This window comes from Tiliqua scincoides, chromosome 3 (assembly GCF_035046505.1).
Source record: "Tiliqua scincoides isolate rTilSci1 chromosome 3, rTilSci1.hap2, whole genome shotgun sequence".
Lineage (NCBI taxonomy): Eukaryota > Metazoa > Chordata > Lepidosauria > Squamata > Scincidae > Tiliqua > Tiliqua scincoides.
In genome coordinates, this window is record NC_089823.1 from 34,105,708 (window position 1) to 34,128,202 (window position 22,495).

At 41.7% G+C, this 22,495-nt stretch overlaps 2 protein-coding genes across 3 annotated transcripts; one reads left to right on the forward strand and one right to left on the reverse strand.

The window, feature by feature from the left end:
- Nucleotides 1–1,085: 1,085 nt before the first annotated feature.
- Nucleotides 1,086–12,650, reverse strand: CLDND1 (claudin domain containing 1). 2 transcript variants are annotated; one of them, XM_066620952.1, is made up of 5 exons: nt 12,511–12,650; nt 9,110–9,399; nt 4,783–4,887; nt 3,666–3,803; nt 1,086–3,543 (listed from the first exon to the last, which is right to left on the reverse strand). In XM_066620952.1, exons 2-5 carry the CDS (start codon nt 9,387–9,389, stop codon nt 3,323–3,325), a joined length of 744 nt encoding a protein of 247 aa, XP_066477049.1. In that variant the 5' UTR covers nt 9,390–9,399; nt 12,511–12,650; the 3' UTR covers nt 1,086–3,322. The 2 variants fall into 2 exon arrangements, with proteins under 2 accessions (XP_066477049.1, XP_066477048.1); XM_066620951.1 differs by having other exon boundaries at nt 9,110–9,402.
- A 3,701-nt stretch (nt 12,651–16,351) lies between these two features.
- Nucleotides 16,352–17,443, forward strand: GPR15 (G protein-coupled receptor 15). Its single transcript, XM_066622144.1, has one exon. It carries the CDS (start codon nt 16,352–16,354, stop codon nt 17,441–17,443), a length of 1,092 nt encoding a protein of 363 aa, XP_066478241.1.
- The last annotated feature ends 5,052 nt before the right edge of the window (nt 17,444–22,495 follow it).

The window sequence follows — 22,495 nt, forward strand, 5'->3', positions numbered from 1 at the left end:
TAAAGGGGGGCTGCTCTTCCGTGAAGCTTCCTTGAGCATGTAGAAATGGCTATGCTATTCTTTGGAGCTTCACTAATCGAAAGAAGCTCGTACATGGCAGAGTTAAAAATGACCCATCTAAAACAGTAGATACGCCCTTGACACCTGAGGGCTCCCAGTGTTTGTTTAAGATACATAGTTAATAATGCAACAAATAAATTAGATGCAGCTCTCTAGCTTATGACACTCCAGAACTGTATCTCCTTTCATTGAACAAAGCTGCCTATTCCTGTTCTGCATAGACTTAATATGTTAAATGAATCCCTGAGTCATTCTAAAGGGCAGGGCAACTATTATTTACCCGTATATTCACACTAGTACTTAGAAGTGCCAGTATGAAGCCTCAGGGTATAGTTGTGTGATCACGTATAAGCTGAGTAAGTCCTTCAGTTCAGTTGGAGAAGGAAAAAAATGATAAACTGTTATGACAATTAATGTTATCTTTCAGCCAATATTAACTGTGCTGTCTGCTATAAGTTCAGTGCAAACTGCATGCCTTTGTCAAGTCCCTTTTTGCACATTCATTACTCATCTGTTGTGGAGGACCCAGATGACTTTCTTCAAACTAATTTCAGTCATGGCGATAGTATATTTTCTCCAAAATGCACAACGCATTTTTTTTCTCCACTTGAGAGCCAGTTGCTATGTTAATGCCCTGTGTTTCAGGTACAATTAGCTTCAAAAGCAGCCAATCCACAAAGATACAATATAAATTAGGAATGTGCTGTTTTGTGTAATGGGTAGCCTTCAGGTCTTTGCCAAATGGTGATACCATTCAAATTTCAGGCTTTTCCTTCCAGAGGGAGGAACGAACTAAAGATGAAACTACTGCCAGTCCAACCATAGCATGAAGAAGTCTCATGAAAATGTCATGAATTCCTATTGGATAGTATCCCTGCCATCACTTGTCTTACAGAAGCTACTCCCTCATTTTGTACAAGAGTGTGTGTGCATGTGGGGGATTTTAATAAAGTGATGAACATTGGTTAAGCTAAATTGTATTCTATCTGCTTTTCATCAATCAAGCACATACAAATTCTGTAAAATTCACGAACCTTTTCTCAGGTTTATTTTTTAAACAAAAGTTCTTGTTTGGATGACAACCACGCAATATTAGTACAAAAATCTAATCATATAATTGCATTGCTTAAATAAAGTTTTCAAAGATTTATATACACATACATTAATCAAATTAAAAATTAAACCATTTGATGGCTGTTCCTTATACAAGGAGAAACAAACAAAACCAACTATACTGACATTTCATGGGAACTGAGAAGTCCAGTCTTTTTACAATAATCAGACTGGAAAGAATGCTGGGGACACAATGGCAGATATGGGGCGGGGGAGGGGGTACAGAATGAACATTCCATAGTTATATTTACAGAAAAAGTTGCATTGCTTTGTCGCCTAATGGGTAGTAGTGTAGATACACTGGCTCCCCAAGTTATGGATGTCTGAGTCAGCACTTCTGCACAGACAAAATGCATCTTTTGGTGGTGCTTTCATGCAGGTACGATAGCACTGGGCCAGTAAGAACGGGCTATTTCAACTTACATCAGAGCAGTGGAACCAAGACAATATGTAGGTAGGGAACTAACAGCCCAGTCCTAGCCATTCCCCCGCCCCCCCATGGGGGAGCAGTTGCAGAGGTTTCTTCCAAGTAAGGGAACAACCATTCCCTTACCTGAGGTAAGCCTCCATGTTAAATAGTTAAATAGTTGGGGCAGTCTGCACACAGACCCACGCCATGGGATTTGGTCTGGTAAAGGGTTGAGGATACGGTGTGCGGCAGCACCACAAATCCTGCCCTCATCCCGAGTCCAATCCACCCATTTCACATGCACCCCATTTTACCCTCTCCCCACCCCCATTCCACCCTACTCCTGCCTTCCCTGCTGACTTAGCTACTATGGTTAGTGGTAGGGGATGCGATGATGTGGGTGGGAAGGCACAGGAAGTGCTTCTTGCAGTGCACTAAGAGCACTGCTTTAAAAACTGGTACACACTGCTTTATGGCAATCAGTATGGGGGCACAGGAGGTGAACAACCAGTGGGCAGCATGCTTAAGACTGTGAACCCTTTGTGTAGTGCTTAGATTCATGCTATCAAAATAACTTCCTCTGTCTCTTCTATTCTGTTAATTGTTTTTGCATATGAAATTTAGAAGCAAAAAATAGCTTGGTACATTACTTTTTAAGGAGTATTTCCAGTGGCAAAATGTATGCATTAATAATGTTGCACTTCTCTGTGATCTAGAAGAGTTTATAGAAGTTGTTGTATAAATGGTATTCTCTATCAATTTGGCTGCATAACATTTATGGCATGATTTCTGATAAGTACTAGAGATGTGGGGAAAGCATGGGCTTCTTCTCCTGTAATCTGAGAATTTTTGGAAGAACATACTGTAACATTAAATGTAGCATGTTAAATGTTGTGGGTTATGAAATTCCAATAAACTGTTATCTGGTTGAAGAAACAAGGAAAAAACCATTGGTAGCGACAATTTCCTTCATTTTGGAAGCAGAAGATCCAGATCCTCACAGTCAATGTTTATAAGCAGGTGTGGGAAGGAAAAACTCAGAAATATTGAAAAAACTGGCAGCCATATGTCAACTTATGGAATAACACTGTGCTTAAAGAACACACTACACAGGAAATTTTAGCTATGAAATAAATTGTCCCTGATCTTTAAGGATCTTTTTCCCTTTTCCCATTTTTTCCTTGGTAACTGAGGGCCCAATCCTATCCCATTTTCCAATGCCAGTGCAGCCATGCCAAGAGGGCATGCATTGCATCCTGTGGTGGGGAGGCAGTCACAGCAGGCTCCTCAAGGTATGGGAACATTTGTTGCCTTACTTTGAGGCTGCATTGCGGCTGTACCAGTGCTGGAAAATTGGATAGGATTGAACCCTGAGAAAGAATATTCTAGCACACTGCTGTTTAAGTAAGAAAGAGGTGTTAAATGTATTTTAATTTTCTTTCTGCAGCACTGTACATTGTGACTCTATTGTCGCATACTTTAACAAGATAAAGAACTTAAAAACAGAATAAAAAGCTAGTTAAAAATCCCACAGACCTCTGCCAAGAGAAGTTGCTCCTGATAATCTGCCCTTCAAGGTCTTTTAATTTTAAAAATTGCAGGCCATTTAACTTTAACTGGCAAGAAGCATGCATTCGGTGGATCAGGTAAATGACCAATAAAAGGGAGAGTATGGAAATAATGGGGCAAAAAGTAATCTGACATGAAACAAGAGGCTTGGGAAGTGATTAAAATATCCTGTTATGCCACACGGTATGCTTTCAAGAGTGTAAATTCCTTTCTGTTAGTACGTGCAGCCCAGATGAAGAGTGCAGCAGCCATGAACTGCAGTGGTGCTGAAACACAAGCCAGACAGAAAGACCAGCCAAACTGTCCTTGTACACCAGCAGGACGGGGTAGATTCTGGTGGAGCAGCTCAATTCCAGCTACATAGCAGCCGACTGAACCCAAAGTGCACAGACCTGGAGAAGAAGCAGTATGACAACACATGATCAGATCTCAGCAATGAATCATGGACTCACATTTTAAAGAATACTCATGTTTCATTATAGAGAAAAGAATGAAATTTACCAAGAGGACTCACCTGCTAGGAAGTGGAGTACTCCTGTGGCAATAGCAGGATAGAGACTATGACAGGCACATGCACAAAGTCCAATCAGAGCCCCAAAACACATTAGGCCCAGGCTGACAAAGGGCAGAAGAAACTGTAAGCGCCAAAGGTCTGGGGGGGAAACATGCATATAATCAAAGTTAGGATAATTTTAGAAGCCACCTGTCAACTTCACTGTGTGAAAATCATGGCCTCTGTCACAACAGAAGGTTCAATTCGATTTGTAGCAGAGCCCAAGAACCAAACTTCTGGCTTTTGCAAAGCACAATTCAAAAGAAAATGAATGCATTTTTACAGAATTTAAGTACTAAACGCAGGACTACACCATATATAAACTCAGGAAGCACAAAGAAACTACCAAGGCTGGACTGGCTACTAATTTGTACATAGCATTTCCCTATTTTTTGAAGATACTAGGTCATTGGTTCTCAGATTTTTTAGCACCAGGACCCACCTAAAAAAAGTTTCACTTTACCAGCTGCTGAAGCCTCTGTGACAATAATGGTGTTTGGGCAGCAGTGCTCTCCCCCCCCCCCCAAGTAGTTTAACCCTTGATGCACATATTCTAATCTGCCCTGTCGGTTTTGTGAACCACCAAAAATTAAGTCATGACCCTCTGTGGGGTCATGAGAACTGCTGCACTGGGTTGTGCCCAACTTTTGATTAGTCATAACTACATCTAACTGATGTTCTTTGAATTTAGTCAGGACAAATTTAGGATAAAACCCAAGGTCACAAAGCACATGGTATCCCACCCCAGTACAACTGCCCAAATGCAACATCATTACATATTCTGGAGAAAAGATTATTTATTTCCTTTTCAAAGGGCACAATCCTAACTACTTATGTCAGTGCTTTCCAGCACTGACATAAGGGCAATGCAGCTCTGAGGTAAGGAAACAAACATTCCCTTACTTTGAGGAGGCCTCCTTGAGTGACACCCAACTGCAGGATGCAGCACACCGCTATGCCATTGGCACTGCTATGCCATTGGCGCCACTATGCCAGTGCTGGAAAGCACTGACATAAGGGGTTAGGATTGCACCCTAAGCTATTCTTTGTGCACTAAACAAAATAAAGCACGACTTACATGTCCGGTTTAGATCACTGCCACTATTATGATTCCCAGGTTCCTTATATTTTTCCATAAATTGTTCCGAAAGTGAAAAACTGGCACACTTAGTCTTCATCTCACCTTCCAGAATGAAAAAGAACAAAGTTTAAGCACAGTTTGATTTGATTGACTGTCATTTCTTTCTCATGCAGATATTCATTCAACAGATTACCTAGAAGATGTGTACTGTCTCCCAACCCAATAATGCACCAGACTCACTGGTTCTTTAGTTAAGACATAGGCAGACCTGGATGGAATACATATTTTTGAGTAATTCAAAGCAAATTAAAATATGAACTTTGAAATATTTCATGTACAACTGAACAGGTGGCCCCTTATTTTTAGAAATCTATAACAATAGACCTATTCAAAGTTCCACAGGACTCTATTTTTGCTGCAACAGATGAACATAGCTACATTGTTGAAACTTCAGGTAGAAAAATTAGCAATATATTTCCAAAATCAAATTCCAAATACATAAAATCAAAACTGTCTTATTCTAGAAAAGCACAAAATTTGAGTTTTATGGGTCTATTTGTAAGGATTAAATAGAAATCAAGAAACAGCCACCAAGATCTAACTTCTTTCCTTGGTTAATCATAGTGGCACAGTAAAAAAAGCCTTTCCACAGGTGTCAAAGAAAATGATCTTGTTATACCAGTTATACTATTTGACTGCAGGGTTTTCGTTTGGCATTCTAAAGTCGCTCTGTAACTTAAGTAACATTAAAATGTTTTTTCCATAAGAGAATTTCCAAAGCACTATGACAAAAGCTGCAATGATTGAATGCAATGTCCCTATATTGAGCTGTTCATCTGTGCTCCACATTCAATTAAGTTCTCATAATTGGGTTTGTGAGGGAGACTGCACAAAGGGAGGCTTTAAATCTGCCCCAAACCCTCACTACCAGTCCACCCTATTGAGGCTCAGTTTCAATATTTTATGGAAATCTGACCAAAAAACAACAATAGGGTAGGAAAAAAGTAATTACAATACAAAATATTTTTAAAACTCAATGTTCAAATATGAGATTAATTACTACCCAGCTCTGGATACAGGGTAGGATCCTTTTCAGTCTGTGAGAAAGAATAACAGGCAATATCGTAGTACCAATATTAATTAACTATACTGTTTACTATCTAATAGTGTATGTTAGATTGTTATTCTGAAAAGATAACAGAAACCAAAGCCATAAATGTCTAGCATGTATACTAATTCCCATGTGCTAATCCAACTAATTTTGGTCATAGGATGCAACTGGGATTCAGGATAACTGTCAAAGACTAGATAATCAGTGGGATACCGCAATCCCGGGCTATAAACTCTACAGGAGGGACAGGCAGGGGCGTGTTGGAGGTGGGGTGGCCCTTTATGTTAAGGAAGGGATAGAATCCAGCAAAGTAGAGATTGAAGGTGGGTCCAACTCCACCGTAGAATCTCTGTGGGTTAAATTACCAGGCTTGTGCAGTGATGTAATACTGGGGGTGTGCTATCGTCCTCCAGACCAGAAATCTGATGGGGACCTTGAAATGAGGAAACAGATCAGGGAGGTGACAAGGAAGGATGGGGTTGTAATCATGGGGGACTTCAATTATCCTCATATTGACTGGGTCAATTTGTGTTCTGGTCACGATAAGGAAACCGGATTTCTTGGCGTGCTAAATGACTGTGGCTTAGATCAGCTAGTCACGGAGCCCACCAGAGGACTGGTGACTCTGGATTTAATTTTGTGCGGTACGCAGGACCTGGTTAGAGATGTAAACGTTACTGAGCCATTGGGGAACAGTGATCATGCTGCGATCCGTTTTGACGTTCACGTTGGCGGAAGAATACCAGGCAAATCTCTAACAAAAACCCTTGACTTCCGACGGGCGGACTTCCCTCAAATGAGGAGGCTGGTTAGAAGGAGGTTGAAAGGGAGGGTAAAAAGAGTCCAGTCTCTCCAGAGTGCATGGAGGCTGCTTAAAACAACAGTAATAGAGGCCCAGCAGAGGTGTATACCGCAAAGAAAGAAGGGTTCCACTAAATCCAGGAGAGTGCCCGCATGGCTAACCAGCCAAGTTAGAGAGGCTGTGAAGGGCAAGGAAGCTTCCTTCCGTAAATGGAAGTCTTGCCCTAATGAAGAGAATAAAAAGGAACATAAACTGTGGCAAAAGAAATGTAAGAAGGTGATAGGGGAGGCCAAGCGAGACTATGAGGAACGCATGGCCAGCAACATTAAGGGGAATAATAAAAGCTTCTTCAAATATGTTAGAAGCAGGAAACCCGCCAGAGAAGCGGTTGGCTCTCTGGATGGTGAGGGAGGGAAAGGGGAGATAAAAGGAGACTTAGAGATGGCAGAGAAATTAAATGAGTTCTTTGCATCTGTCTTCACGGCAGAAGACCTCGGGCAGATACCGCTGCCCGAACGGCCCCTCCTAACCGAGGAGTTAAGTCAGATAGAGGTTAAAAGAGAAGATGTTTCAGACCTCATTGATAAATTAAAGATCAATAAGTCACCGGGCCCTGATGGCATACACCCAAGGGTTATTAAGGAATTGAAGAATGAAGTTGCAGATCTCTTGACTAAGGTATGCAACTTGTCCCTCAAAACGGCCACGGTACCAGAAGATTGGAGGATAGCAAATGTCACGCCTATTTTTAAAAAGGGAAAGAGGGGGGACCCGGGAAACTATAGGCCGGTCAGCCTAACATCCATACCGGGTAAGATGGTGGAATGCCTCATCAAAGATAGGATCTCAAAACACACAGACGAACAGGCCTTGCTGAGGGAGAGTCAGCATGGCTTCTGTAAGGGTAAGTCTTGCCTCACGAACCTTATAGAATTCTTTGAAAAGGTCAACAGGCATGTGGATGCTGGAGAACCCGTGGGCATTATATATCTGGACTTTCAGAAGGCGTTTGACACGGTCCCTCACCAAAGGCTACTGAAAAAACTCCACAGTCAGGGAATTAGAGGACAGGTCCTCTCGTGGATTGAGAACTGGTTGGAGGCCAGGAAGCAGAGAGTGGGTGTCAATGGGCAATTTTCACAGTGGAGAGAGGTGAAAAGCGGTGTGCCCCAAGGATCTGTCCTGGGACCGGTGCTTTTCAACCTCTTCATAAATGACCTGGAGACAGGGTTGAGCAGTGAAGTGGCTAAGTTTGCAGACGACACCAAACTTTTCTGAGTGGTAAAGACCAGAAGTGATTGTGAGGAGCTCCAGAAGGATCTCTCCAGACTGGCAGAATGGGCAGTAAAATGGCAGATGCGCTTCAATGTCAGTAAGTGTAAAGTCATGCACATTGGGGCAAAAAATCAAAACTTTAGATATAGGCTGATGGGTTCTGAGCTGTCTGTGACAGATCAGGAGAGAGATCTTGGGGTGGTGGTGGACAGGTCGATGAAAGTGTCGACCCAATGTGCGGCGGCAGTGAAGAAGGCCAATTCTATGCTTGGGATCATTAGGAAGGGTATTGAGAACAAAACGGTTAGTATTATAATGCCATTGTACAAATCGATGGTAAGGCCACACCTGGAGTATTGTGTCCAGTTCTGGTCGCCGCATCTCAAAAAAGACATAGTGGAAATGGAAAAGGTGCAAAAGAGAGCGACTAAGATGATTACAGGGCTGGGGCACCTTCCTTATGAGGAAAGGCTACGGCGTTTGGGCCTCTTCAGCCTAGAAAAGAGACGCTTGAGGGGGGACATGATTGAGACATACAAAATTATGCAGGGGATGGACAGAGTGGATAGGGAGATGCTCTTTACACTCTCACATAATACCAGAACCAGGGGACATCCACTAAAATTGAGTGTTGGGCGGGTTAGGACAGACAAAAGAAAATATTTCTTTACTCAGCGCGTGGTCAGTCTGTGGAACTCCTTGCCACAGGATGTGGTGCTGGCGTCTAGCCTAGACGCCTTTAAAAGGGGATTGGACGAGTTTCTGGAGGAAAAATCCATTATGGGGTACAAGCCATGATGTGTATGCGCAACCTCCTGATTTTAGGAATGGGTTAAGTCAGAATGCCAGATGTAGGGGAGAGCACCAGGATGAGGTCTCTTGTTATCTGGTGTGCTCCCTGGGGCATTTGGTAGGCCGCTGTGAGATACAGGAAGCTGGACTAGATGGGCCTATGGCCTGATCCAGTGGGGCTGTTCTTATGTTCTTATGTTCTTATAGTCTAACTTGCATTTTGAGCACAATATACTGAACCAACTTTGTTACAAATATAAGTTAACCTGAACTGCAATAATGACTTAATGAGGAAAAAGCAGGGAGAAAGATGTTCTTATAGTACCTATTTGGAATTAGTTTACCTTGTGAATTATGCCAGTAGGAGGGTTCAGCTATCGTGATACACCTTCGCCACAGTCCAACGGTGCCATTCCATTGAAAGAGAGCCTCTGTGTAAATCTTTTCATCTTCACTAGTGAAATCATCCCAAGTGAGTTTGCTTTCACTGTTATTTTCAGGTGGTGATGGGGTGCGATACTCATACCAGAAGTCTGTGCCAATTGAAGCTGCCAGGTAGATAGTAGAGATAAGGCTGAGGACACAGGCGATTACCAGAGCAGTGGCAAAGCGGTTATCCATCATGGTGTCTCAGCTACTGTTGACAACAAAAGGAAAAACAAACAAAAGCAACTCCTCAAAATGCTGCCTGAATCCAGTAAACATAGGAAGAGCCACGGCCGATGGCACTGCCTCCAAAGCAGAAATGCCCAGTATGTTCAGTTTCATAAAAGGGTGGTGGTGGTATCCAGAGTGCATGGCCAGCACACAGGTCAATATACGGGGCAGGATCAATGGGCACAGCCTTGCTCCCCTTCCCCACATTTACCAAATGTGGAGTGCATTATACAAGAAGAAAGCTTGTGTGTGGGTTTATCTTGTCTCTTATTTTAGTCATCTTATAAAACAAAGTAAAATGTATTTTATGTTTGAATTGCACTTTAAATGTTTGATGTCAGCTGCCTTGAAGACTGTTGCCAAAAGGAGAGTAGAAGTAGTAAAATAAATATTGAGCAAAGTGGTATCTATGGACATAGGAAATTGGAAGACAACAAAAATGATCGAACAGAGCATTTACGTAGTGCTTTAGAGTGTTCAAAGTGCCTCACATATTATCTCCAGAATTATAACCACTGTATTTGCCTGATTTGCATCTTTTAGCCACAATGCTATGCCAGCTCTGATACAAGCAGAAGCAACAAAACATCAAGGGTTATTACAAGGAAACAATAACCCACCCCAGCGATGTTTCAAACTTTATTTTCAAGTATCTTTTTTCAAGAAGTCTAGCAGTTTTCTTGGTTTACTAAAAGAGCTCTTTGAATACTGTACTAAAATAATCCATAAGAAGTCCTGCTCTTGAGTCAGCTAGGTGTTCTGTCAGCTAGGTGTTCAATAAAACAACACCTAGCTGACTCAGGAGCAGGACTTTTTATGGATTATTTTAGTATTCAATGAGTTCTTCAGAAAAAAAGTAAAAGTGAAGAGCATTCACTAAAATCGAAAGCCTGAGCATTGGCTGGCACTTATGAAGGTAATTAAAGGGAGTGCTCAGAAGAGAATCATTTGTAGAGCAGCAGGTGGTTAAGAAGAGATGAGCGCACAGATTGAGGGTGGAGACAGTCAAGACCTGATTGTGTTAGTATAGGGGTAGAAGAGTGAACATAGAATAATGAAAAATGGGAACCCACAGTTAACATATACATAGAAGAAAGGAAGGTTTGCAACAGCAGTTTAATTATTTAGAACAGGAGAGGTCAATCTTTCAACTTTAGAACTCCTGGACCTTCAACAATTTGATTTTTCTCTGTAAACCGCTTTGTGAACTTTTAGTTGAAAAGTGGTATATAAATACTGTTAATAATAATAACAACAATTGTGTAGAAGAGGGAATTTCATCAGCTGTCATCTCACAGATGAAAAGCTGCACCTGCTGAAATTCCCTCCTCTGCACAACCTGTTAAATGTTAGCCATCCCAATTTAGAAGGCTTGATTTTCACATGAGTGTTCAAAAAGGCATTTCACTTAATAGTGACCTTTCTTTATTTGAAAAGACTGAAACAAAACAAGTTGTGGCTGGTACAAGTCAATCAGGTTTGTCTTAAACACAGTCTACTTCGTTATCTCTCAGCAGTCTTGATTAAAAAAAAAATTGGAAAGGCAACACCCAAACACAGATTAATCTAATAATATCTTTAAACATTTTTATGCAAGACAAACATAGGTGAAGAATGATCTGCACTAATCATGAATCTCCACCATGAGACCATTAATACATTATGTAGTCTGCAACTAGAATATTATAAGGCTCATTGCTGGGCATTGAAATAAGATGTCAGCAAAAACATTACCACATGAAGCTGAATCTAAATAGCGACTCAATCCAGCCTTAATGACAAATACGTACAACTAAAAATGATGAGAAAGAGTTCAGAATGTCTGCTCCCTTTAAATTTCAGGGACACACAAAAGAAAAATAATCAACCATTTATGATCTGGCGCTTTTGCTACATCTATAGCTCAAAGACAGTTGGGCTCCTGGTTCCATCCGCTGATGAGTTTTATTTGGATGGCCCCATTGTTACATTCAGCCTTTCACACTGTGGCAGAAACAAGACATCCTTTGATAGCCAACGGCAGCATCTGAGGGCAGAGAGATTCTCAATGTGAGGAAGAACACAAAATCCAAACACATATAAAAAAAGTTTGTTGTTGTGATTCACAATCATCCAGTCAACCGGGGTTCACAATGAGTGAAAGTATAAAAGCCAGACAAGAAGAGATTTCCCCCATCTCAACCCTTGCAAAAGCCTAATCCTTAGCATGGAGAGGTGGGGGCAGGGTGACCAGATGCCCTCCTTTTCCAGGACATGTCCTCTTTTTTAGCCTCATGTCCTGGAAAATAATTTAAATGTCTTTTTCCCTGTGAGCAGACCCCTGTTGGCAGCACTTAGCCTTCTTATGATTATTACATATAATTTGTTAATTACATGTGATATAGCTTTAAATTTAATAAGTAACCTAGTGTTTAAATTAAACACATGAAAATATAGGGGTGGTTTTAGCTTTAATTGGTCATGCCCTATGTTTTTCTTGTATGTCCTACATTTTGGGATGCCTTGTCCTCTTTTGAAGTTATGACATCTGGTCACCTTGGGGTGGGGAAATGAAGGGGGCATATTGGTACTGTATACACCAAACCCCCTTTCTCCATTTCCCACTTGCAGCACAATCCTATCCACACTTACCTGGGAGTAAGCTCCATTGACTATAATGGGACTGACTTCTGAGCAGACATACATAGGATTGGGCTCTCAGGCTGCAGTCCTGTCCAGACTTTCCTGGGAGTAAACCCCATTGACTCTAATGGGACTGACTTCTGGGTAGACATGCCTAGGATTGGGCTCTCACTCTGCAGTACCCTTACTCTATGAAGACCGAAAATGGGCTGCAGGGTACCCATGGGGGGGCGGGACAGGCAGGGAGATGTCCTTTGGGTGGGGAGATGCCTATGGGCGCTACAGGGAGGCACCTATGCAGGTAGGGGGGATGAGCTGCCCTCTTGAGAGGGAGATGCCCAGGGAGGGCGTGGCACCCCAGGCACCCCCTTCCCAGTCCCCACCCTCCAGTGCCCCCTGACAGCCACAGCCTCCCCCTCCCTCAGTCAAGAGAGCCCCTGGCAGAGCCGGGCCCCTCCACACTCACCTCACATCTTCTTCCCGACTCCACGGCGCCGACCCTCAACAGCCGCTCAGCCTGGGGTGTGCGGGGGGGGGTATGCCTACTCGCACACGCTCATCCGCCCCCGTGTCGCCAAGCACCTCGGAACTTGTAGTTCGAGCCGTATCAGCTGCTGAGCTCTGATTAAAAAAGACGCCTCGGTCGCCGGAGGCAGGGGAAGGCTCGTTTGCTTTGCATCTTGGGAAATGTAGTTCTTAGTCAAAGTGCTGGGCTATAAGAACATAAGGAGATCCCACTGGATCAGGCCACAGGCCCTTCTAGTCCAGCCTGCTATGTCTCCCAGAGGCCACCAGGTGCCGCAGGGGCACCCAAGACACCTGCACCTGGCACTCAAGGGAGCCCACTGTGGAACCAGGAGGCTACCAGACACGCCAGGGCCTGCAGCCTCTTCCTCCAGAACTCTGCCCACTCCCCTCTTAGAGGCATCCAGGCCAGGCACCACCGCCACGTCCTGTGGTAGGGAGTTCCACAGACTATTTCTGGAACCAGGAGGCTGCACAGACACGCCCCGATGGTTTCTTCCTCCAGCACTCTGCCCACTCCCCTCTTAGAGGCATCCAGGCCAGGCACCACCGCCACGTCTTGTGGCAGGGAGTTCCACAGACTACTTCTGAAACCAGGAGGTTGCACATACCCACTGTGGCTTGTAGCCCATGATGGCCTCTTCCTCCAGAAATCTGTCCAATCCCTTTGAAAGGCATCCAGGCCAGGCGCCATCACCGCATTCTGTGGCAGAGTTCCACAGACTTGTAACCTGCTATGGCCTCTTCCTTCAGAACTCTGTCCAGTCCCCTTTTAAAGGCATCCAGACCAGATGCCATCGCCATGTCCTGTGGCAAGGAGTTCCACAGATTAATGACACCCTGGGTAAAGAAATATTTTCTATCCTAACTCTCCCAACGCTCAATTTTAGTGGATGTCCCTGGTTCTGGTGTTGTGTGAGAGGGAAAAGAACATTCCCCTATCCACTGTATCCATCACCACATCCTGTGGTAAGGAGTTCCACAGGCTAACACACTGGGTAAAGAAATATTTCCTTTTGTTTGTCTTAACACTCAATTTTAGCAGATGTCGCTTGGTTCTGGTATTGTGTGAGAGGGAAAAGAACACCCCCTCTTTATTCAGGGATAGTGAGAAGGGAGTTTCATCATACAGCTACACTGGGGCTTAGGCTTGCCAACCCTCCAGGATTCTCAGCCCTCCTTGAGTCTCTGGGAATTGACACCAATTGCCAGGTGACTACTGAAAAAAGCTATCTGAGAATTTCTAAAATGATATGGGTCTAGATCTGTGTTTCTCAAGGTTTCTCATCCACCGTACCACTTTACATGGTCCACCTATTCAAAGTACCAAAATGACAGTTACTTCTGAGTTGGAAGGCCAGATGCAACAAACACCAGTAGGAGGCTCAGCGTAGACAGGAAGACTTTTTTGAACATGGAAAAGCATGCTTTGGAGCTCCGCCTGCTGAGCCAAGCCTCCTACTACTGTTTGTTGCATCATATTCCTGGTCTGACTGCCGGATGGCAGGTGTCCAGGGGTTGTCCCAATAACCCAATTTGTCGAATCCTGCCAATTTGTCTTATTCCAAAAATGTTCCATCTCCCAATGCCTAGTTTTTGGCTAATTAACACACCCTCTTATCTCTAGAAACAACAGCTGTAGTGTGCAAAGAAATGAAAACTCCTTATCAGTTTGAGCAATTAACTAGAATTTATTACTACAAACACACTCCCTGCAACTCCTCTTGTCCAGAGGCTTTCCCCTCCCCAAAACTCAACTTAATGGGTGAAGGTCCAAAGCCTCCAGTCCAAGTCCAATCCAATCTCCCAAAGCACAGCCCAGTCTTCCCAGGCCAGTCTTCTGCAGCAGAGTTCCTCCTCTGTGTCCTCTCCAGCAGTATCTCCTTCAGCAGGGTCCTGGCAGTCCTCTCTTCTGTGTCCTCCAGCAGAGTCCTGGCAGTCCCCTTTTCCAGTAGGTCCTGGTCCATCTGTGTCCTATAGGTCTGGGTAAGAGTAGTTGCACCTTCTGAAGCTGCCTTTTATCCTTGGATGTCCCATTATCCAAAATGCAGCTCAGCTGTGAGCTACCTCATTACCCCATGACCATTCAAAGTCCCATCAAGATCAAATGAAGCTCAGGTGTCCATCAGAGTCTCCATTGGCCTTGATTGATTACAGCTGTGGAGCCAGCCCTGCCCTTCCCAGAGCTGTCAACCAGCTGTCAAACATGGGATCACTGTCAACACCACATCATCCACCTGATGATCTTATGATCTTCTATTACAGGGGTCCTGTGAGTATCACCAGAACCACCTCAAGTACCACTTGTGGTAACCATATCACCTGTTGAGAAACACTGGTGGGGTTGCCTTGTGGCCATGTCTGGCCTTGGTCCTTTTCCCGTTGGATGGTTGTGTATGGAAAGTAAAGCGAAACACAGAGTGTAGCAAAACACAGACAGCAGCATCAGCCCCACGCGGCCTTTGGAATGCATACTCTGCACATAAAACTGGTTGCTAACTGGGGTAAGCACACAGTAGTGTCCTGTTGGGAGTGACAACATTGTGCTTGAGCATCAACTTTCCTTCCCCAATGTAGGTTGCAACGAATGTGAGAGTATTTAGTGCAAAACACCCTATTGGTTCAGTTTTGGGTGAATTCTTCATGGAAAGTTTCTAAGAACCATCTCTCTGCCTGGCTTTTTCCTCATGGTGGCAGCAGAGTCTACCAGTTTTGTACCTGGCATAGAGGCAGATTAGGTGAAGTGAGAGCGATGTGGGCAGCGGAGCTCTCCCCTCAGCCTCCCAATCAGATCATCACAGGAGTGAACAAGGACAGCTAAAGCATACAACTATATATATATATATATATATATATATATATATATATATAGTTTATATATACACACACACACACACACACACAACTATATATATATATATATATTTCCAGTTAATATGACAAACTGCTAGATAGGAACACCTAAATAAAAGTGGCAAGAGATTGTGGTAGAGAGTACAGGATATCCACTAACAAAGTTTGCATGAACAAGTGATGTGGGTGGAAAGAGCACTTAAAAGCTTCAGAGAGGATACAGAGGTAAAAGACTGATTGAAGAGCAAGCTAGAATAAAACTATAGTAAGAAAGCAAACTGGAATAAAATCAAAGTAAATAAAACGATGATTACTGGCATCTGTGAATAAGTAGAATGTAAGATTTTGGGCAAAGCTGTCTTCTGTATAACTCTTTATTTTATTTAAAATTTATACCCTGCCTTTCCTCCTATAAAAGTGTTCATTCTAAGAAAAATGAGAATAATAAGAATATTAATGAATAAAACTTAGAGAAGTTAAACTCTCCAGTTTCAGAAAAAACATTAGATAGGTTAACGGTTATTTAAATAACAAATCCCCCCAAGAACTGAGGCCACTGCTTCCTGACTTCTACCAACCCTCTAAAACCTCAAAACCTCATCTAATTATATTGCACTTACAACTCAACCCTCTGCTTCCCAAAGTTGAAGGAAATAACCCCCCTCCCTGATTTTATGGTTCAGATACGACAACAAGATACAAATCAGGTAGACCAAGCATATTTCAAAGAAAGCTAGCTGGTTGGACAAATCCAACAGGGCCCACCCATTCGGTGCAAGACATTTATATTGCTGTTCAATATGTTAGTGTTTTAAAAGATTTTACTTTTCTTCAAGAAATTGAAGGAAAAAAAATATCAGAGCTCTTCCTATATCGCCAAGAAAGGATACATAGTATAGGAAGCTCTCTCGGAGACTGTGATTTCTGAGATGGAAGGGCCAAATTTCAGCAATTATGATTATTATGATTATAATTATTCAAGCCCAGAGCCTCCTGAAGACTGCCCAGCTCTTCAGGTGCCCTACAAATATATTTTTCTGCCTGCAGTTTATGGCACTGTGTTCCTACTGGGAGTTGTTGGCAATGCTGTTCTGATGGGAGCTCTAATCTTCAAACGGCGTATCTGGAGGCTAGTTGATATATTCATTATCAATTTAGCAGCATCTGATTTTATTTTCCTTATCACACTGCCCTTTTGGGTGGACAAGGAGATGTACTCTGGTCTTTGGAGATCAGGCTCCTTTTTCTGCAAAGGCAGTTCCTACGTAATCTCAGTCAACATGTTCTGCAGTATCTTCCTTCTCACTTGCCTGTGTATTGACAGGTATCTGGCCATCATGTACCCATCCATGGCTAGGAAGATCAGGACAAAGTTGTATTCCATCATCCTTTGTGTCTGCGTCTGGATTCTGTCCTGCCTGCTAGGATTGCCTACCCTTCTGTCCAGAGAACTGAGAAGCTTTGAAGACGGCAACATGTATTGCATGGAAAAGGATCCTACATTCACTAACCGGATTGTGGCACTGCTGGTGTTAATTTTGGCATTCTTTGTCCCTTTGTTCATCATCTTGATGTTTTATTGTTCCATCACCAAGAAGCTCTGTGTGCATTATCACAAATCTGGGAAACATGACAAGAAGCTGAGGAAATCCATCAAAATTGTCTTCATTGTGGTGATTGCTTTTGTTTTCTCCTGGACTCCTTTCAATATTTTTAAGCTTCTAGCTCTGATCTCAGGCATTCAGGAATTGAAGCCACCTTTTTGCCTTCCCTTCAAAGTTGCACACCTAGGTATGGAACTGAGTGCGCCATTTGCATTTGCCAATAGTTGTGTCAACCCTTTCATCTACTACTTCTTTGATGACTACATTTATAGGACTGTGCTAAAACTTTCTTGCATGAAGACCAATAGCCTTGGAAGTAGTTCGGATTCATCACTCTCTCGCCTTAGCTACTTCATGAATACTTTTGAACATGGAGAAGATGTTTCTAGGAGGAGGAGGAGGTCTGTGTCATTCTGAAAAGAGCTGTAATTCTGAAGGCACTATTGCTTCCAAGTCAAGCAAACAGAATTAAAAAGAGCAAGGGGAGAAAAAAGTGAGTAAATGAAAAGAAGGGATGAGAAAGAAGCCATGAATGAATGACTGTAAAATGATAGTTCTTTAAATTACGTGGAAATGTTACTTACTTTTAATTATGTAGCTACATACAAGGCTTAATTGGAGTACACTCCATAATTATAACAATTAAAGGTTCCTGAAAATTATTCGGTTATTAAACCAAACAGATCTTAACAACTAATATGCAACAAAATAATGGAGGTTCTTAGGTCAATATTTTGCTTTTTCTTATAAATTACTGTAATCTACCAAAAAACTGTGCCAATTCAGACCTTTGAATGCTCAGGAAGGCTTGCAATAAAAACTGGTAAATTGTTGTAACCATAGAACGATTAGTTCTGAATCCATCATTTCTTTATTAAATGTCTCCTCTTTCTTCTGTTCATATTAGTACACTGAGCAGTTCAAGATTCTTTTCAATTTTTCATGGTTTGTTTCTGAGTTGTGTTTACTACTGTTTGTTCCAGATTAATGAAAAAGTATAAATATTATTTGTTTGAATGGTGTTACTATCATTACTGTCAAGATGGAGTATCTTTCTAGATTAAAATACAAAATATTTTAATCTTTCTAGAGTAAAACAAAAAAAATCCAAAATATATGCATAAAACACAATTAACTGTTTGTTTAAAGTATATTTATAGTTACTTGGGGCATTCCTATTTATTATCTCTTGCATAAACCTGGTACAAAATGAATGACTAAAAATTAAATGAAATTATAAAAAAAATTAAAATGATACATTAAAATTATTGTAAAAAAGAAAACTTGGGATCTTCAAAAAGAAAAATCAATTGACCAGATTAAATGCTTAGGAGCTTTATCAGTAGTAGATATTTATCCTGGTCTTATCTTGGCCTGTTATGCAGAGATTACTATCATCTCACTTCTAGTATAAAATCTGTACAAAACAAGCAAGTACTGGGTTTCTGGTTTGCTCAATTTTTTTCATTTGGTAGATGTCACATATGCAATCATAACTGGAATCACACAATTCAAACAGTGTTTCTTTCACAAACTGAACCGAACGGCTATTTGACTTTTCACACCAGAAAAGTTGAATATGTTTTAGACTGCAGTTCTATACAATTTGCCATGGAGTAAGTGACATTGAATATAATGGGACTTACTTTTGAGTAGATGTGCATAGGCTTGAACTATTAGATGTTTATAAGCTACCTTGGAAAATCAGTTTGGAATAATTTGACACTGTGAAAGAAACAAGCTTTTTAAAATGACCTTTCTATCTGCAGTTAATATAGACTGTTAATGTGCTTGGACTAAAAGTTCAGTGAACATATATGATTTAATTTTGGTCAGTCAGTGAATTCATTTTATTGTGTCTTTTTTTGAGCTAAAATGTAACTGAAACTGGGTTCGTTGGAGTATGATTTCTGAGTATGTGTTTCAAACTATAGAAGTTTGTATCTTATTATTTATACAAATTTAACAAGACTAGAAGTGTGTGGTAGTGGATTGTGTTACATTTGGACCCAAGAGACTGGTCATTAATTTCATTGGGTGATCTTCGGTCAATCACAATCTCTTATCCAAACTATTGCCAAGGATTATTGCAAGGATACGATAGGACTACTTACGTATACATTACTCTTAGCTAATTCACACTGCTACATTCTACATGGCGTCATGATTGTGGAAAGACTGATATGAATTCGTCTGTACACACTGAGCCATTCACTGTGCTATCCTTCCTCCATGTGGTTGCTTGTACATACTGTATCTGATATAATGTGTTTCAATTTAACACCGTGAACCTGTCTTCAATATTGAGTACTTAATGTTTAATTGCTTTTAACCTTACATTTTATCTCCTTAGTCTCAGAGTTCCTTAAGAGAAATTAATAAATGTGATTTCCTGGATGCTCGTAAATATTGAATATAATAGAAAGAAGAAAATAAAGATGACTCCCAAATAAATCCAGTTTGCTTTATGCAGTGCAGTATTTTCTGATGCCTAGTCACTTTAAGATAGAAGACATTATTTAGCAGAATGTGTACATTTCTTGCCCACATTGTTTAGGACCATATTCCCAACCTGCAAAATAAGAAATCTGTTGAGAAGCTTTAATTAGTATTAAAGAAATCAAAGATTTCTTTGTTCTCTTTAAAACAAATCCCACATCCTAAGAATTGTTTATGATAAATTTAAGTGACCTTTCTTTGCTACTTTTCACCCTGCAGGAAATAATGCTTACTTATGTTGGTAATATAAGATTTCAGATTATGTGTCATATACCCTTCATTTAGCCACAAGATGAAATAAAGGAAAACCAAACTGTCTCTCTGAAGGGCATGCATCTCTCTTTTTCTCTTGTTTGAGGTCACAAGTGAAACTTTTGTCACTTGTTTTAAGTTAAATCTGCAGGCTGGCACTATGCTAGGCAAAACGATTCAATATCGTGGGCAGGAACATAAACATAATAGGTGCCTTTGTTATAATCCTTTAAAGCGGGGTCTCCAAACCCTGGCCCCGGGGGCCAGATGCGGCCTGCAGCAAGTCTCTTTCTGGCCCACGGCCAACCTCTTGCCCTAAAAGCCTCTGGCCCACTCAACTGAACATGACTAAAACTGTGCTCTGATTATGTCTGGAGGGTGTTCTGAGGGCCAGAGAGGTTGAATAAATGAGCCCATTGATTCATTTATTCACTCATCTAAGTTCCATCTCTAATTTATTTATTTAAATTTTATATTTAAATGGTTTTTCAGGCCCTCCACACCACGCCAGATATTTGATGTGGCCCTCTGGCCAAAAGGTTTGGAGACCGCTGCTTAAAAGTAAAAAGAGACAGGAAAAAGACAGGAAAATCTTCCCCTTGCCTCACTGTACATGTGATCTTGGAGTTCCCTCCACTTCTTCCAGAGCAAAAACTGTTATGTTCCCTATTAAATATTTGTTGGAATGACTTGGACAGATTTTGCACACCCACATGGTCAACCATATCTGAATTGCCATTTTTGCCTTCTTTAGCAGTGTGGGGAAACTGGCATTAATGGAAGCTTTTTTATCTGAACAAATAATGCATGGAGGATAGAAACTAAAGCAGAACTTGGCAAGGGGTAGGGTTAAAAAAAAACCCCACCCTCATCTGCAGTGCTAATCAATAAGGGCTCCAAGCCAACTGTTATTTACAAAGGAAAAATAAAGCATGTCAGGGCCAGTGACACATTCTTGTAAGCATCTTTCTGCATTGACCTGCACCTGAGAGCATTGCTCACTGTTTGTGGTGCATCATGGTCAGTATTGCAAATTACAATCTACAAGTCTCTTCAAACCATAATTCAGGTACAGAATTTAGGGCTGTAACCTTAGAAAAGAAAGCATAGTTGATATACAGGTTTTACCACACAATTCTATTCATGCTTACTCAGAAGTAAGCCCAATTTTGTTCTTATTCCTAGCTAAGTATGATAGGACTGTGTTGTTAGTTAATTGCTTGATCATATTTGCATAAATCTGTTTGTGGCTAAAAACAATAGTTCTGCAATAAAAAACGGAGTTTGTTTTTAAATGATACGTGCATGACTCATACAGCAGACATCTTAGAAGATGCATTTCCTTAGAAAAGGGGGAATGCCAGCTGCAGTTTTTATTAAGTACTCACATTTAAAATAATTTTAATCTTTTAATCTTTTGCCCAGTTTAATTTTATCTTTATTTTTTGCACATTTTAATCTTTTGCCCAATTAATTGGAGGAGCACTTTTTCACTGACAAAACATTGCAGCTTTAATTAAAATCAGAACTGTAATCAAAAGCATAGTTACGTACACTGAACACCACTGAAAGTAAAGCGGTTCAGGGCAGGGTGGGAAGGAGTTTGCAGACATAACATCAACCCACACATTAAACTGTGGTGAAACGCGGGGACATTGAATGCAGATAGTTCAGCCCATTTCACGACACAGAAAATGCACTACACAAATTTATTTTCTTGCCCCACAAGGATGAAACACAGATGTGTTGGGCAAGACACTTGAGCATCCATGTTCCTAGCCTCCAAGTTATATAGAAGCCACTCTGAAAAAGCGGCAGGCATCATCCCTGAACAGTCCAGGGAAGATGAACCTTTCTTATGTACAAGAGGACAGAACTACAAAATGGGGTAAGATTGGTGTACTTTGGCTGTCTCACCTATTGTTGTTGGGGTCCTCTCATGGATTGAGAACTGGTTGGAGGCCAGGAAACAGAGAGTGGGTGTCAATGGGCAATTTTCACAATGGAGAGAGGTGAAAAGCAGTGTGCCCCAAGGATCTGTCCTGGGACTGGTGCTCTTCAACCTCTTCATAAATGACCTGGAGACAGGGGTGAGCAGTGAGGTTGCAAAGTTTGCAGACGACACCAAACTTTTCCGAGTGGTGAAGACCAGAAGTGATTGCAAGGAGCTCCAGAAAGATCTCTCCAGACTGGCAGAATGGGCAGCAAAATGGCAGATGCGCTTCAATGTCAGTAAGTGTAAAGTCATGTACATTGGGGCAAAAAATAAAAACTTCACATATAGGCTGATGGGTTCTGAGCTGTCTGTGACAGATCAGGAGAGAGATCTTGGGGTGGTGGTGGACAGGTCGATGAAAGTGTCGACCCAATGTGCGGCGGCAGTGAAGAAGGCCAATTCTATGCTTGGAATCATTAGGAAGGGTATTGAGAACAAAACGGCTAATATTATAATGCCATTGTACAAATCGATGGTAAGGCTACACCTGGAGTATTGTGTCCAGTTCTGGTCGCCGCAACTCAAAAAAGACATAGTGGAAATGGAAAAGGTGCAAAAGAGAGCAACTGATTACGGGGCTGGGGCACCTTCCTTATGAGGAAAGGCTACAGCGTTTGGGCCTCTTCATCCTAGAAAAGAGGTGCCTGAGGGGGGACATGATTGAGACATACAAAATTATGCAGGGGACGGACAGAGTGGATAGGGAGATGCTCTTTACACTC

What these genes read in the sequence shown, in the direction of transcription:
- CLDND1 (XM_066620952.1), bottom strand. Translation starts at nt 9,389, where the DNA reads ATGATGGATAACCGCTTTGCCACTGCTCTGGTAATCGCCTGTGTCCTC. An exon ending in CAGTGATCTAAACCGGACAT is followed by an intron (nt 3,804 to 4,782) that starts GTAAGTCGTGCT and finishes TTTCCCCCCCAG; the next exon opens with ACCTTTGGCGCTTACAGTTT. An exon ending in AGTACTCCACTTCCTAGCAG is followed by an intron (nt 3,544 to 3,665) that starts GTGAGTCCTCTT and finishes CTTCTTCTCCAG; the next exon opens with GTCTGTGCACTTTGGGTTCA.
- GPR15 (XM_066622144.1), top strand. Translation starts at nt 16,352, where the DNA reads ATGGAAGGGCCAAATTTCAGCAATTATGATTATTATGATTATAATTAT.